Source organism: Lampetra planeri, chromosome 21 (genome assembly GCF_965212315.1).
Source record: "Lampetra planeri chromosome 21, kcLamPlan1.2.h2, whole genome shotgun sequence".
Lineage (NCBI taxonomy): Eukaryota > Metazoa > Chordata > Hyperoartia > Petromyzontiformes > Petromyzontidae > Lampetra > Lampetra planeri.
The window spans coordinates 4,697,386-4,714,835 of record NC_136127.1 but is presented as its reverse complement, the minus strand read 5'-3'; the positions used below and the strand labels follow the sequence as shown (position 1 = coordinate 4,714,835).

At 50.0% G+C, this 17,450-nt stretch overlaps 1 protein-coding gene across 4 annotated transcripts in view; it reads left to right on the top strand.

Annotated features, from left to right (window-relative positions):
• LOC144724539 (tensin-3-like) overlaps nucleotides 1–17,450 on the top strand; it is a 96,455-nt gene that overhangs the window by 58,380 nt on the left and 20,625 nt on the right. For 2 of the 4 annotated variants that reach the window (XM_078603775.1, XM_078603777.1), the window contains exons 7-18: nucleotides 1,059–1,123; nucleotides 3,438–3,521; nucleotides 5,154–5,260; nucleotides 6,976–7,036; nucleotides 9,442–9,520; nucleotides 10,575–10,725; nucleotides 12,018–12,083; nucleotides 12,890–13,006; nucleotides 13,614–13,793; nucleotides 14,162–15,050; nucleotides 15,176–15,447; nucleotides 16,970–17,200. In XM_078603775.1, coding sequence (XP_078459901.1) covers nucleotides 1,059–1,123; nucleotides 3,438–3,521; nucleotides 5,154–5,260; nucleotides 6,976–7,036; nucleotides 9,442–9,520; nucleotides 10,575–10,725; nucleotides 12,018–12,083; nucleotides 12,890–13,006; nucleotides 13,614–13,793; nucleotides 14,162–15,050; nucleotides 15,176–15,447; nucleotides 16,970–17,200 — 2,302 coding nt within the window. Of the gene's footprint in view, nucleotides 1–1,058; nucleotides 1,124–3,437; nucleotides 3,522–5,153; nucleotides 5,261–6,975; nucleotides 7,037–9,441; nucleotides 9,521–10,574; nucleotides 10,726–12,017; nucleotides 12,084–12,889; nucleotides 13,007–13,613; nucleotides 13,794–14,161; nucleotides 15,051–15,175; nucleotides 15,448–16,966; nucleotides 17,201–17,450 lie in introns of all 4 variants that reach the window. The other 2 variants (XM_078603774.1, XM_078603776.1) reach the window with 1 other exon arrangement.

Sequence of the window (17,450 nt, the reverse complement as noted above, 5' to 3'; positions counted from 1 at the left end):
GGGTGACTTGTTCTGCATTGCCAGGTGAGTGGGTCGTGCCCTGACTAGGGGTGTGACTTGTTCTGCCTGCATTGCCAGGTGAGTGGGTCGTGCCCTGACCAGGGGTGTGACTGGCCCCGCATTGCCAGCTGAGTGGGTCACGTCCTGACCGGGGGTGTGACTTGTTCTGCATTGCCAGCTAAGTGGGTCACGTCCTGACTAGGGGTGGCTTGTTCTGCATTGCCAGGTCAGTGGGTCACGTCCTGACTAGGGGGTGGCTTGTTCTGCATTGCCAGGTCAGTGGGTCACATCCTGACTAGGGGGATGGCTTGTTCTGCATTGCCAGCTGAGTGGGTCACGTCCTGACTAGGGGGATGGCTTGTTCTGCATTGCCAGGTCAGTGGGTCACGTCCTGACTAGGGGGGTGACTTGTTCTGCATTGCCAGCTGAGTGGGTCACGTCCTGACTAGGGGGATGGCTTGTTCTGCATTGCCAGGTCAGTGGGTCACGTCCTGACTAGGGGGGTGACTTGTTCTGCATTGCCAGGTCAGTGGGTCACGTCATGACTAGGAGTGACTTGTTCTGCATTGCCAGCTGAGTGAGTCACGTCTTGACTAGGGGGGAGTGGCTTGTTCTGCATTGCCAGGTCAGTGGGTCACATCCTGATGGGGTTCACTTGACCTCTGGGCTCAGTAAGCAAAGCACCACCTGGGCATGCTGCACCGCTTGGCTCAACTGACTGAAGTCTGGTGAGAACCAAACTTTACGATTTTTACTCACGATCTGGGGCCAACGGTGGAAATGACACGTTCCGATCGCGGACGCTGGTCTATCCACAGGACGACATCTGTCGTCATCGCCATGCGCGATGCGGTACTCATTTTATTACCATCTGAGGGGATGATTGGTTAAGTTGATCCGTGACTGGGAATTTCAGTGTTCATCTGGCTCGGTATTTGGTTGGGTGCCCCACGGTGCCCTTCACCGCCAGGAGACACGGTCCACCCCAGGCAGCTGCTACTGGCCAGCGGTTTGGGAAGCTTCGTGATGTCTCTCGCTGTCTCTCTCTCTCTGCGCAGGGCAACAAAAGCAGCGTGGGAACCGTGATCGCCGCCTATTTCCACTACAGTGACGTCTGCACGCGGTGAGCACACGCGTGTTGGAGGTCTTACGAGAGAATCGATGCGCCACTCTTAATTAAAACGGCGTGTCTTTCGAGAGCGGAGCTCGTGTTTTACCGTGGCCGTTTGGCATTCTCTATCAGTTTAGGAGTCTGTGAAACACCCCAACGTGTGATTGCCTTGAGAAAGCGCCTTAAAGACGGCCTCACCGTGACTTTGGTTTGGCTAAACAATGGTATCTATGGCTATGGATGGTGCCGCGGTGTAACGGTTATCACGGTGGATTTACATTCCCGGAGTTCGCCGGTTCGATGCCCTCTCTCCCGGCGCGGCAGTTGAAACAATGGAGCAAGTTCCTTTTCGATTAGTTAGAAGTCGATCAGCAGGTCGCTTGAGCACCCCCCAATTAGCACCGTTGGCTACGTACGGTGCGAAAGAAGTTCAACGTACATACTTTGCGATGGGTATAAAGTGTGGGCGCCCGCAACTATGTCAAGACATCTGGCCAGCGTGGAAGAGTAGGCCTCGCTACAATTCTAGATTTGAAGCTTTCGCGACTGCAATGATTCATATGCTTAGGTTTTTTTCGGTAAAGTCACGTAGGAAAAAAATGCAAATTAATAAAAGTAAAATAAAAATAAAATTAAATTAAAATCACGACGTTTCAGAGGCAACACAAGCTTCCGTCCTCTCACTTGATACAGCTGTCGTGCTGTGACGGTTCCACCTGAAGACGGAAGCTTGTGTTGCCTCCGAAACGTCGTGCTTTTTAATTTATTTTATTTTACTTTTATTCTTTTTTATTTTAATTTTTCCCTACAATTCTTTCTAATGGAGCGGCGCTTCCACCAGCAGTGGAGCGAGCAAGGAAATACAAGGCGGAACCTTCAGTTTAAAAAAAAAAAACTTTACCTTTTGTTGTTGTTATATTCAGTCGGGTGGCTTTGTCGTGGCACACTCAACCTTCTGGGAGTTTTGCACACAGCGTTGGTGTACGGTGCTATGTTTCTGGAAGACTTTGCAATTTTTCTGTTTGCGCATAGTCACTTTAAGATGTTTTCTTGTTCGTGATTTTGTTTGTTGCGGTTGCACCCGATTCAAGGGCCGAATGGCCCACAGGGCTATACCAAATAAATTAAACTGAAACTCACAATCGGAAGGTCGCGAGTTCATATCCCGGATATGGGTCAACTCAGCCCACCATTCCATTGCCAGCTGGAACACTTTGACTCTTTCGTTATTATTGTTGTATCTCATTTCAGCACTGCTGGAAATTTCTCTGGGGGTGCCCGGCAATGGAATCGAGTTAGCGGTAGCACGTTCGGTAACAAAGGCTCGTTTTACGAAAGCTAAAAAAAGAAACTCAACACATTCGTCAATAACACTGCTGCCTTAAAAGAAAAAAAAACATAATAATTGACATTTTGTGCAATGGCCCTTTTTCATAGCACGTATGGTCCACTCTCATGGTCAAGGTCCACCCTAAATCGCATCCACACAAACCATGGCAGATGCGGACACCTGACGCACAAATGGAAAATTGAAAACTCTCCACGAGTGCGGGACTGTGGTCATCCAGAACAGACCGTACAACATATAGCGACGCAATGCCCCGATCCACAAATACGAATGAGACATCGCAGCGAGACACTCCTCTCTGCTCCAGACGCGGTTATACTGGTAGGAATCCCCAGGTTACACCAGCCCACAGGGGATTATTGTGTCCATCCGTCGTGCATCCAAAAATGGGAGTGGTGGGGCTGGGTGGAGAGGGGAGGGTGGGGAGGGGCTGGGTAGGGAGGGGAGGGTGGGGAGGAGCTGGGTGGGGAGGGTGGAGAGGGGCTGGGTGGGGAGGGTGGGGAGGGGCTGGGTGGGGAGGGTGGGGCTGGGTGGGGGGTGGGAGGGGTGGGGTTGGGTGGGGAGGGGCTGGTCACCCCGTGGTGCCCTTATAAAACTCAACGTTTAACCTACTCACGCCGGCTTGTGCCCGCCCTCACAGTCGGGCATATTTGCTGAACACACCACGCCGCCGTTGACCCTGGCCATTGACCGAGCAACCCAACGTTCCTACCAGCTCCCTCCGCAGGAATGTGTTCTGCTGGCTTGACCGCCCGAATGTGAAATTGTAGTCGTTGCTCTGCATCTACATCATCCGCACAGAAGAAGAAGAAGCAGCAGCTAGCAAGTAAATCAGTGTTATTGACGAATGTGTTGTGATTTTTTTGGTTGTTAATTGTGCCCGTGCACCACGACCAACGACAGAAGTTACTGAAAAAGTGTACAAAGGCTACTTCAAGAGCTACGTTCGTCCCTGTGTTGTTTTTTTTTACTTCGCAGCTCCGAACATACGCTCGGCAGATTCACCAACAAGACGCTCTGCGCTGACCGGTTTTCTGCTGCCATCCAGCCCTCGCAGAGACGGTGAGACCTGCAGCAGCACGGGACATTCCTGCCAACGACGGGACGTGGTATTGCTGCAGACGTGTGTTAAATCTGGATTGGTTGTTTCGTGTATTTGTCCTCCCACCACGCGCCTCCCATTAGCACGGTTGGCTACGTACGGTATGAAAGAAGTTCAACGTATAAGAACTGTAATAGACGCCTGTGTGTGTGGGAGCGGAATGGTCCCAGCCACGGCTAATTTCAGTGGTGAGCGGTATCTGAACGAGTCCTGGGCTTCCCCTAGGTCGACACAGCCTTAAATGGGTATCTAGTGTGATGTGACCGAGCGTGCTTCTGGCTACAGCACTCCTCATGTGCAGTGCTGGTCTGAGTATTTTCTAAAAAAAAAAGCACTTACCCTCGGCGTGTGTTTGGTTATATGGGGGACCTTTGTTTTTGTTTTGTGAAAAGAGAGTGGCGGTGTTGTGATTTGCATGCTCTCGCACTGTCACTTGATTCCTGGCCATGAACAACACTAGTTGCAGATAATGTGTGAACTTGGCTCGGCCATCCTCGAGGTCATCTCGGCCTAAAATCAGTGTTTAGCGTTGTCATCATCAGTGCCGCAGAGAAAAAGGTGGCCAGTTGTCATGCTGGCCCGAATCATATTCCTACGACGTTACACTCGTATTCATCGTTGCTCGGTAATATCGTGTCAACAGCCTATACATTTAATGGAGATTTGTGTTAGATTTGGTTCGTATGTATGTTATCATATATGCATGTGTGTGTGTGCGTGTGGTCGACACTTCACGTGGCCTCAAGGTGCCCATAGCCTGGCACAAGCGTCGCAGTGACGCCACAGCCACTTAGTGGCGAATGGCGGTTGTTGTATCTTTGCAAGTGGGAAGTGGTTGTGTAGTGGTTAGCGCACTAACCGCTACGAACCCGCCCACCCGAGTTCTATTCCCGCTCACGGCCAACGCCTGTCACGATTATCTGAACCGATCGTGGGCCTCCGCCCGGTTGACTCAGCCTCAAATTAGTACCTGGTGCTGTGTTAACATCGCCACTAGGGAGACAAAAGCGGTCGGGAGTGGTGTTGGCCACCCACCCCCTCGTGTGCTGTTCCAGGCCTTGATAGGTGCGCGATACCAGCACTTGCCCCAACAGTCAGTTACAGGCTATATGGGGGATCTTTGTCTTTTGTATTTGTATCTTTACACGTGCGTATATTTGCACGTGTCTGTATCTGCGTAATATCGTGGGTTTAACCAGGCTGGATTGTGTGAGGAGCTCACAGATCCTTGAAAGATCTGGACTCAGTCTCATCATTGAGCTCTTCCTGCAGGCAAGGCTGTCTTGGCTGGGTCACGTAGTCCGCATTACAGGCACCGCATGCCCAAGCAGCTTCTGTTTGGCCGGATAGAGGGTAGTGCACAGGTGGTGCATCTGCCAGTCATCTCAGGCAGTCAACCAGTGGCACCTGGGTTTGTTCCACAACCCTTTGTCAGCGAGCCTTCAACACTTCACATGGCATCAACTTGCACCTAGCTTGGCATAAGCGCTGTTACGACATCACTGCCACTTAGTGACGACTGGCGGCTGTTATTGTTGTTGTATGCTTACGTGATGTGTGTTGTGTGTGTACTCACTGATTGCTCTTGGCAGGTATGTGTACTATTTCAGTGGGCTTCTGTCACGCTCCATCAGCCTCAACACCTGCCCACTTTTTCTGCATCAAGTGGCGCTGCACGGCCTGCCTAGGGAAAGCTCTGGTTAGTGTGCGTGTTCACATGTGTGCATCGATGTGTCTGTGTGTGTGTGTTCACACGTGTGTTCACGTGAGAACTTGCAGCATGGTGGTTAGTGCGCTGCACTATAAACCCATCGTCCTGAGTTCGATTCCGACTCACGGATATCCGTCGGTGATGAATATCGGAACCAGCCCTGGGCTCACGCAAGGACAACTCAACCTTGAATGAGTACCTGGTGCATTTAGTAAACATCAGCACCGGGGGTGACAAAGGCAACCAGACGTGGTTGATGGCCACCCACCCCGTCGTGAAACTGTGCTCGCCTTAATAGGTGCTTGCTCACGGCACTTGCCTCAACAGCCTGTGCCGACAGGCTCTTTGGGGGATCTCAGTCGTTGTGTTCACGTCCTCTTCCCTTCATGATTCACTCCTGTACAGCGGTGGCCTCCGTGCTCTGTGATGTCGACTCGCTGCTCACGTCTCTCCCGCTATCTTCCGCTCCTTCTTTTGCCTTCTCTCGTTCTCCCCTCCATGCTTAACTCTTTCTCTCAATCTCTTTTCACTTCTTCTCACGATGTGTCCTGCCCATTTTCTTGCGTGCGTGCATCTACATATCATATTGCTTTCTCTTTAATGATTAATTTAAAATATCGCCGAGGAGCCACAGACACGAGCTGGAAGGTTGCCAGGTGGTGAGCCAGCGCCAACAATTGCTCTGCAGTTCTCTACATATAAAGATGTTTTCGGCCAAATAGTGAGTCGTTATACACGTGCGAGGACATTGGAGCTCCTGGAGAAAACCCAGGCACGCGAGGGGGGAACACTCTATCCTGTGCAGAAGTGACAGCTGCGATGAGTTCACACATCGCTGGACTGCATTCCGCTGGCAAGCCAGGGTATTGCAGCCTAGATACACAACATTTTGCCATTTGTCCCATCCACAGTGCAGGATCACAGGTGCACGCACGTGCTGCTGGGGGCTAGTGGGGAGGTGGTGCTTCTGCGCTTAGCACACTGTGCGACAAAACCCAGCGAATGGGGTTTAAGTCCTATCCGTGTATAAACAGAGGTGACACGTGGCATTCCAAAACCTTCATGAGAAATCACTCGTTTGATTCAGCCGTAAATGAGCACCTTGTAGTAGGCATACCTGTCAACCCCTTATCAGTGGCTACCTTATTGCAATACCAATTCAGACCTTATTGGTCACCCCGTGCCCTTATAAATGTCAACGTTCATCCTACAAAGCCCGTATTGAAACGGCTGTACGCCGTATGGACCTGAAAACTCAATTTCCCCGCATAAGAATACGGGTAAACCGTATGCGTTGGCGGGTATGAGAATGCGTGTAAACAACAGTAACTCAGCAGGCAGGGGCAGCTTGCTGGGCGGTGTTGGCCCACATCACCCCGCTGTGTCCCACGCTGCCCTTAATGGGTGCTCGTTAACAGTACTTGCCTCGACAATCCTCGATATTCGGTATGGCTCAATGTGTTTGTGTCTTGCAGAGGTGTGGACTCGAGTCATGTGACTTGGACTCGAGTCAGACTCGAGTCATGAATTTGATGACTTGCGACTCGACTTGGACTTGCATAACAATGACTTTGTCCCACCTCTGGCGTCTTGCCCTCAGCAACATTTCTATGGTAGAGTGCCAAAAGGACTGTGTAAGGATAGTTTATCCTATGGCGGTGTATATTCTGCTTGCTGTGATTCATTGTGTTTCATTTCTACAGGAGGCCGACTGTTTCTAAGGGTCTACCAAGGATTACAGCTCATGTACACATCCTCTGTGTAGTAAGTACGCATGCTTAGCTTCAGCAGCATGATCATCAGCACCACTACTACCAACGCCTTCATTAACATCATGATCAGCAGCAGCACCACTACTACCACTAACACCATCAGCAGCATGATCATCACGACTACTATAACAACCACCATGACCTTAATCGTTAACTCTAAACCCACTATCGTCATCACACCCAACACCAACACCGCCACCATCATCATAAACATGACAATAGCCACCACTGTTATAGCCGAAAACATTATCAGTATCTTATCAAGATTTATAGAGCACCTTCACCAAGGCGCATTACAGACATTGTAACATTGTACATAGCATGATCATAATTTGACATTAATTATTGAATTATTGCAAGTGGTGGTGTAGTTTTAATTGCAGTAGAACAAGAGGGATTGATAAGGAGGGATTGTGATAGGCCTAGTCGTATGCTGCCTACAACCAGCTTCATCGTCGGAATCTATTGGACAACTGCCAGTGAAACTGAAACATTCAAAATCGTCACTGAAGGCAAACAGCTGTGACCTGCAAATGATGAGACATTTAAACATACCGACTATAATCACCCAGCAATGTCTCTACCTTAACGCTCGTGACGTCACTCCACACTGACTAGCCCCCCTCATTAATATTCATGAGCAGGTGACGTCCTCCAAATGAACACCCGCCCACCCGTCCTCATTAATAATCATGAGCGGGTGACGTCACTCAATATGGAGTACTCCCCCCCCTTCACTAATAATTATGCGCAAGTGACGTCACTCCACATCAAACAGCCCCCCTCATTAATAATCATGATAAGGTGACGTCCTCCAAATGGATACCCCCCCGCCCCGACCCATTCATAATAATTAGCGGCTGACGTCACTCTACATGGGGGGCCGAGGCGCCTCCTCCCCCCTCCTCGGCGTCAACTCACAACCCTCATTACGAAGGCAGAACCCTCACGTCACGTGATCTCCGTAACGCTGTTGAGACATAGAAGTAAAAAGGACGTCATGATGAACAAGGGATTATAACCTTAAAATGAAATAGGTCTGTGTCACCGCGCCCTTACAAATTGCACACGAATTCATGCAATGAATATCACGTCGCCGTCTGATTTTCGCTTGCAAGCTTCAGATTTACTGCAAAACACCCATCCTTGGACGGGCAAAAGGCTCGTGATATCATTATCAAATGTATACATTGGTCATGCCTGGTGTATGTAGTGCAGTGATTTGGAGGGTTAGTGGATCACATAGGGATGGGGCGTCATGAATTTCATGATGCGCTCGGCTGTGGGATTACAACGTGGTGACTGCGGAAGGCAGAATAGCAAATGTGATTCTGACTGTGCAGTCGTATTTGAGTATCCTTATCTCGTATGCACAGGATTTCTCTGGTCGCATTAACTTATACAAAAAATATTCCATTTTAGATATTTGCTAAATATTCCAAAGGGGACCCTTCTGAAAAAGTGTGTCAGCACTCAGTGAGGTTTTTCTCACTCGATCACATGAGCAATTGTGCAGCATTAGATCCAGATGGTGGTCCTAAACCATACTCTTTGGTTCTTTCGGTAAAGTCACGTAGGTAGAAAAATAATAGATCACGACGTTTCGATCGCAACACAAGCAATCGTTATCAGGTGGGACAACCACAGCAAGAAAAAAATTAACCCGTAAAAACAAAGTTTTTCACTATAAATCCTTTATATGCGTGGCGGCTAGAGTCCTCTCGTCCTCTGGCTTGAGATGGCTGCCACCTATGGGTCAGATGATTGTCTGGCAGCATTAAGCAATTGGTAATTAAATATTTAATTTTTTCCCCTAAACAGTGTAAAATTTTGGAAAAATTTTTTCACGAAAATGTATTGTCACGTACAACGAGTCTGTGTGCAAAATGTCAGCTCGATTGGATCACGGGAAGTGGGTTAAAAAACGACCGAAAGATTTGCACGTTCGTAAGCAAGCAAGCAAGCACACAAGCACACAAGCAAGCAAGCAAGCGAACTTAATATAAAGGATTTAAAAACTGCTCAAGTAGGCGAGAGATCTGCCGTGTCACGAGGTGATCTATGATATATTATTTTTCTACCTACTTGACTTTACCGATTCTTGCAGTCACGAAAGCTTCAAATCAAGGTCCTAAACCAGTTATGACATTTCCATATGACGATGTCAGGCATCGGTTGCACTCGACAAGGAACCACTGTCAGCTGCCCAGAGAGTGGTATTCACTTTATTGACCTTGGAGGGGTTATTGCCGAGGTAAATCCCAGACCAAGTGTAGAACTCAAGGCATTCTCATTACGAGTCGAGACTTCAAAACACAGCACCTACTCGTGCTTCGCCTGTCCTTGCCCCATGCTAAACACAAGCGTTCGTTGACAAATTCAATCTCTCCCTCACAGCTCTGTGCCCGCGACCGGAACCGCTCAGAGCCTCAGCATGAACGTGAAGCCGCCTTTGATGCTCAAGGGTGACGTGCTGGTGAGCGATGTGTTCACGCGTCTAAGCCATTCGCTGTCCACTGCTAGCTTAAGTGCCTCTCTCCTTCGGCACGGGCACGAAACTGTCTGTGTACCCTCATCACTGGTGTCTGCGACGGAGACGTTTGCACACGCGCGCAATTCCCAGCGCGTATGGGAGTTTCAACCTCCCGTCTGTCGCAATTTCATCCTCGTTGTCAAGCACCCCACGCCCCCCCTCGTATTTAATTTGGGAATTGACTCAATGTAGAAATATATACAGGAGGAAGTGAGAATGGTCGCATTGTACCCAACACAGTGTGTTGTGAGAAGGTCAAACGTTGTGTTGGCAGCATGGCGTTTTCATGGACATCATGATCCCCTTTGTGTAAGAAGAGAGGTCAATGTTAAAATATGACTGCTTGAGGTAGGAGCAATATCTGCTTTATTTTATGGTCAGTGAGTATGAGGCCGCAGCCCATTACATCTAAGCACACGTGGAGAAATGCCAGACATTTATGGCCGACTCCAGTTATTGCGTTGCAAGCTCAGAGCGAAACATGGCAAGATGACACTGACGAAGTAATCACGAAGAAGAGATTTGCAATTTGAGGAGATGCATGAACACGGTGGAGAATGGGAAGGTTACCGAGACGGGCATTGGATTGGCGCCCGAAGGTCGGCGACCTGAAGCCAGACGTCCCGTGTTCATGAAGCTGGGCTGTGTCATTCGTGGGACATCTAAGAATCCTCGCAGGGGAAAGTAAGCAAACGCGAGTTGTGTTGGAGTCAACATCGCCTGCGATGACGTCTTCACCTTGAACCTTTGTTGTAAATTTTAGTTTTTGTTTCGTGAGCGGAGGGGGAGGCGCAAAAGCGGTCTTTTTTTCACAAAAGAGGGCCCCACAAAAAGGCATGTTTTTGTGCCGTTGTTGTCGTTGTCGCTAATGAACAAGGAGGTCCCTACACGGCATCCTGCCCCGGGCCTTCAGCCCCTCCAGCAACTCCAGGAGGCTGTGGGAGAACCCCCGGCGTGACCAAATGACATGTGAAACGCCGCCGCGCTTGTGCCGCAGGTGAAATGCTACCGGGAGGCTCCGGCGAGCGGGCCCCCACCGAGCTGCGGGCGGGAAGCGATTCTGCGGCTGCAGCTGCACACAGCGGCGATGCGTCCTCGCGACACCTCCCTGTTGTTGCGCAAGCAGGACCTCGACCTCGCCTGCTCCGGTTCGGACACCTCCATCTGTCTGCCCACCACACCGATTCTGCAGTCTTGGACTTTGATGGGGGTTGCTGCTTTAGATTGACCACATTGAGGATGGATCTGCCTCAATGTGATGTAACATCATATCTGTCAACCCCTTGTCGGTGCCCTACCTTATTGCAGACCAATTCAGACCTTGTTGGTCACCCCGTGCCCTTATACATCTCAACGTTCATCCTACAAAGTTCCATCACAAGGGAGAAACACAAACAAATAGACAATTCTTTTTTTTGCCTGCATTGAAACGGCTGTACGCCGTATGGACCTGAAAAATAAATTTCCTTGCATACGGGTAAACCATATGGGCTGACAGGTATGTAACAGGCAGAGGTGTCATTTATTATTTTGGTAAAGGAGTTACAATTTTTTATGTACTACTTATTCATTTTTTTACCGGGTAATGCCCACTGGCCTAGCTGATGGTTCAGTGGCTTCGACATGGCCATTATGATCTACACAGCCATATCAATCAGAACACAACAAATAGAGTATTTGGCTGCTAAACTATGAAACTAAATGTTAATTTTATTATTTTACTAGATATGGCCCAATGAGCCACAATAGCTCTTTTTCAGAAGCGACCTGCCCACAAATAATAGCCCAACGAAGTGGCTTTTCACGTGGAAATGTATAGCAGCCAAATACTCTAAACCCATGATTCTACAAGTGGAGGGAAAAACCGGAGGACCCGGATAAAAATCCACGTGGCCGCAAGGAGAGCATGCAAACTCCAAATATACAGACGTCAGGGTCGGGATTGAACCCATGAGCTCCTATATACCAAGCGAGGTAGTTAACATCTCGCCACCGTGGCGCCCCCACCGAGTTAAGTGGGCCATTCATATTTTCAGGTGGCTAGCTTGTTGGAATTTTAAGATTGAGATTCTTGGTTCAAAGCCGCTGCCACTATCCCAACAAAAAAACAGTAGTACCAACATCACAATCACAACCACCATCAGCACCACCACCACCACCATCTACAGAATCTGGTTGATTCAGAGGATGAATTTCCTCTTTAGAGTACTGATCCAATGCTGTCATGATCTTACATTCAAATGGTGGAGTTCACTTCAAATAAGTCATTTAATGGTTTCAGGCATGATCACCAATACACATGCAAACACATATTTACTTGTAAATGTTCACTTAATGAGGTGATAAAAGAAACCGATCAAGCTCATGCAATTCTGAATGTGATGATGACACACGTATTTGTGTCCCTGTTCATCTGGTGTGTCTGTGTTTTGCGCATCAGACCCCAGGTATCCGGACGATGGAAAAGTTCAGTTGATTTTCTCAGCCACCCCAGACAGAATGGCAGGTAAGACACTACCAGCCTCATGGGCAACTGTGTGGCCTTGTTGTTAGCACACTTGTATCTAAGTATGGTGGTTCGCTAAGTGAAATGCAGCTTCTAGTAACCTACACTATTTTCCCCGTTGAACTTTTTTTTCGCGCCGTACCAACTGTGCTCATTGGAGGTGAGCACAGTGAGCCTGTGAGAACATAAATGATCCCACTGAATTTCAGCACAAGAGTAGATTGGGAATTGTTATTCAGTAATAATTGACTGCACTTTTGTCAATCTTCCGTGGTTGGCCACAGGGTTTGTTTGACCATACTTGACCATGTTACTCAGTGCAGGTTAGTGAACAGGACCCCAGAACTGGCTCCGATGCCACTCGTCATTGATGGTTAACCGTGACTGGGAATCATACTTAGGTAGCTAAAGTTACAAGTACAGAATGCTAACCCCTGCACCACAGCTCCTCCTGTACATGTACACAGACAACAACAATGTACACAAACAATCCACTCCTAGATGACGGCATCTTGACATTGTTTTTAGTTGATTAAATGAGCTAATTTTTCCTTTGTTATTTATTTATTGTTTTGTTTAATTAAAACACTTTTTTCAGGCCTCGGTGTGTGAGAGCTTGAATGACCATCAATTTGAAATGTCTTTTGAGAGGCAGAATTTCTGACAGTGGACTGCGATCAAAATTCAGAAAGAGCAGTGATGATGATGATGATGATTACGTTGTTATACCACAGAATTGGTAGTTATTGCATCACTTTCCGTGGGCTCAGGTCTATATACACTGAGCTGTCTGAACGTTTCTGCAGGGACCGAGAGCCTCCTGAAAAATGGTGCGGTGGTTGTGGATCACAGTGCCACAGACCCAATCCTGCGCTGGGATTCCTACAGCCACCTGCACACGTCCTGGGACACCTTTGCATCAGGTGACACATAAATGGAACGATTATTAACCCCAACCCTCTCTCCCGGCTTAATTGCCCATTTTGGTAGCACTGTTGGTTAGCGTGCATGACTTGCAGCACCTAGAGGTCACTGCATTAACTCTCCCCCCACTGTACATGCACAGCAGCATCCAATCACAATCATCCACCTTCAAGCAGCAGCTCCAGGCTCCTGCCCAGGCTCTCACTCTATCCAGGCTTCTGCAGGAGGTTGTGGCTCTATCCCGACTGACGCCTGTATATTAGGAGTTTACATGTTCTCCCTCTGTTGCGTGGATTTTTCTCCGGGTCCTCCGGTTTTTCTCTTCACGTTTAGAATCGGCATCACGCGTTTTGAGTATTTGGCTGCTATGCATTTCCACGTGATAAGTCACTTCGTTGAGCCATCGTTTGTGGCCAGGGTCACTTCTGAAAAAGAGCTACAGAGTTCAGAGGGCCTTACCTGGTAAAAATAAAAAAAAAGTTTGGTTACTTTGACTTCATTCTCGAGTGGGATATGAAACTTTGTAGCGTATAGTTTCATCATCATCATTAGTATTATGATTTTAACGGCAGGTGGCCCCTCTCGCCCCGTCACCTTCCTCCGTAGCGGAGAAAGCGAGGCCGGCGGGCGGCGAGGCCAAGCAGCCAGGCCGCCGCGCGGCTGACGGCGGCGGTGCCGCAGCGGCGACCCACACGGAGCACACGCTGTCCGTGAGCAGCGACTCGGGCCGATCCACCGCGTCCATGCGCACGTCCGACGACGCTCGGCCACCCGCCAGCCCGCTCGGTACGTGGCGGCCTCCTCGGTCGCCCTCGCCGTCCGTTTCCCCTGCCGAGGAAGCAATCGGCCAAGAGAAAAAGGACTCATTCTGCTCGCAGCCCCAGATAGAGTGGGGGAAAATAAATGTTTCGAGTGATGGGGAACACGCTCCCCGCACGGCGAGCATCGCAGACTTCTACCAAAGTGGTTCACCCACGCGATCTGTTAACCCTGCGGGAATGAAGTTGATTGTGTCAATTTGACAACTGCCTTATCCGAGATTCGAACTCGCAACCTTCCATTCGGGAGGTAATTTTCAGCGCTTCGTGCTGCCGTTTATGTGCACGATTGGTGGCATATCATCCTACGCGTGTGCGTGTGTGTGCGTTCTGCAGGACTCCAATGCCAGGCATCCACGGCCTATTCGTTCCCGTCGCCCCTTTCGCCTGTACCATCGTGGGCTCCCTCCCCAAGTGACACGCGCGCAGGCCCCACCACTCTCAGCCCTGGGGAGCAAGACCAGCTGCGGCACCTGTTGCACGGTTTCGGCTGCACCGGTGGCAGCTGGTTGTCGGCATCAACCACCGCACACCCGCACTCCTCACGTGCGCCCGCGGGTGACCGGCACTCCGACCCACATCATCATCAGCAGCACAGCCCGCACAGGGTGCACTTTGGCGACACGCCCAGCATGATGCCGGTCCGAGAGACTGACATCCTGGACGATGATGTAGATGATGATGATGATGTCAACGAGGAAGACGATGTTGTTGACATTCAAGATGATGATGATATCGACGAGCCGCCTTCGACGCGTGCCATGGAAATCCTGGAGCGTGGCACGCTTACGTTCTGTCCTGGCGCCAACCGACGTCGCCACTTGGGGAAGGGCGACCTGCGGCTGAATTTGGCGTCCGGGGACGCTCGCCCACAGGAGAACGGTATCAGCAGCCGCAGCCCTTACGCGCGAACACCTCGAGCAACGTCGCCAAACGTGAAATTCGGGCAGCCGACTCACGCGGTCGCCCCATGCGACGTCACGCGGTTGGCTCCAGGGGTGACCGCTATTCGTTCACCGAGCTCTGATCTCTACGCCATGGTGCAGCGGAGGGGAGCATCACAACCAAGCCTGGAGCCTGGCAGCAGTTGCCTGCAGCATCAGCAGCATCATCATGAGAAGCAGCAGGAGGTCCCACGTTGTGTGCGATTTGGGGCAGATGTCCCCATGTTGCCCGCTGTGCCGGTGAGAGGAGACAGCAGCCGTCAGGCTGTGCAGGGTCACAGGTGAGTTCCGTTCACGTAATCTATGAGCACGTTCTGCTGATGATGCTGTCACTGCTTCTGCTGAAGATGTTGCTAACAGTTGCTACTTATACCGCTGATGATGACGATGAAATCTGGTCATGAAGGCAGGTGAAGGCCTGGTCACCACCACCACCACTATCCCCAGCGGAGCCAAACCGCACGACATCCGAGACGGTGACGCTGCTGGGAGACACGGCCAAGTTCACGTCCTTGAGGGCGGGTGACGGGCGCGACACCCCGCCAAGCCCGAGTGAGCTCGACCAGTCCTTGGAGGCCCTAAACCTCCTCATCATGGACCTTGACCCCACCTTCACTCCCGTCTCCAGCCTCCACCGGGTACCGAGTGGGCACCAACCGTCACTTCCGGGGATTCTCGGTGAGCACTGGCACCCACTGCGTAACGTTCATGTGCTCGTACAATCGATGGCTTGACTCGCGTCTGAGCGAATGTTGCTCTCCGTTAGATTGTTTTTACCATAATGATGAGGAATCGTTTAGAATGTTTTCGTACACTCAGAGGGAGAGAATGATTCAGAGGTGCGGGAAACCACAGACAAGTGGGGAAGAAGCCAGAACTGGTGCCAACAATTACCCAAGCTCTGAAGACCTATATTGGTCATATTCTGCCCACTCCAATAATGAGCGTGCATATATGTGGGAGGTGAGAGGGAGGGGAACCCTCGATCAACGTTCTGATGGAATACGGATGGAAATGAACCACTTGCTGTACTGTTAATTATTATGATGCTATAGTAAGCTATTGTAAATGTAAATTATAATTTGTGCGTGCATGGTTAAATGCACCAGTGCACGTACTTTCGGTAAGGCACGTAGGTATAAAATAAAACAAATCACGGCGTTTCGGGCGCAATACGCGTGACTTCATCAAAATAACCAAAGATTATGGATTCCTGCAGTCACGAAAGCTTCAAATCAAGAGTGCACAAGAGTGTACCGTTTACCTGACCAGGCTGCACGATGGTTAGGGTGCTTAACTCACATTTGTATGGAAATGGCTTCAAAATCTTGGTCAGGGGTAATGAGATACAGATAAAAACTAATTTTGAAAGACTTCTGAGCTCACTGTGCTCTTACCTGGCTATAAATAAAGGATGTATGTATGTAGGCATACCTATATATACACACACACACAAGGGTCATATTCCTGACCCCAGCAATCATCAGCCGTGAATTTTATCTGAAATGGTCCTGCGCCACCTCGCACTTACTGGCGAGCGTGGTGAGGTAGTGGTTAAACAACCACCATGACCAGAAAGCACGGGCAGGTTTTCATCCAGCAGTGAATTGACAAAAGGCTGTAGCATATTTAATTAATGATAATAGGGGTTTCCCCTTTTTCTGGCAACAAAACAGGTGTTAAGATGTTAAAACACCAAACTGAAACCTTTTACAAGGAATCATGTCTGCATTAACCACAATGCTTGTGGTCAGAATGCAAACAAAAAACACACTCTGATAACATATGCACTGTCCTTGAAACTGATTGGTCCACACCAGAGACAGCTTTCTTTCAAGCCTCGTCTCAAACGGTGTTAGACCAGAGTACGCCAAAAGGCGTAAATTCATGTTATATTTCGCTGTCATACTGCACCACACAGGACTACTGCGGTGAGCTACTTTGACTTGAGTGTCACCCCCTGAGCACCGAGGCGCGCTTTTCAATCGAAAGGGCTGCAGCCATGACGTCAGCTCATGCAAGTCGTTCAGCCAGTGGGTCCAACGCAGCCAGTTCACATAGGAATTGGGGAAGTTAATCATCTGCCTCGGGCCATCATTGCTTATGCATGAATGTTGATGATGATGATGATAATAATAAATAAAAGAAACCACGTGCAAAAGTGCCCACACTCGCCAAGCGCCACTGCTCGCGTTAGCAGGTGCTGGCCAGTGCACGGGCGCGACCGACGAGAGGAGACTCTTGCAGCTCAGGAGCAGCAGCAGCAGCAGCGAGGGAATCGGCGGCAGCGCTGGCGGAGCCTACAACGGCGGTCGCCACCCCGCGCCGCCGCGACCCTTGGAGCTGGCTCAGCAGCTGGCGGCGCCGGACATGGAGCCTTTCGGTCCGAACAACGGTGTGGATGTGGCCCAGCCTGACAGCTCGCCCGAAGGTCAGTCGTCACCGCTCTTCCGGGGCAATCGCGAGGGCCATGAGGCGCGCTCCCCGAAAACGTCTTGCTCATGCCGCTGCTGGCGCGAAGGCTTGAGAGCCTTGGTCTACTCTTCCGCGCTGGGCGTACCCACATGTTGTCCCACCACACGCGACCTGATTGATCCACTAACTCAGGGGTTGGCAACCTGCAGCAACCTGTGGCTCCAGAGCCGCATGTGGCTCTGTAAGGACCGAGGGATTGCTTCGTG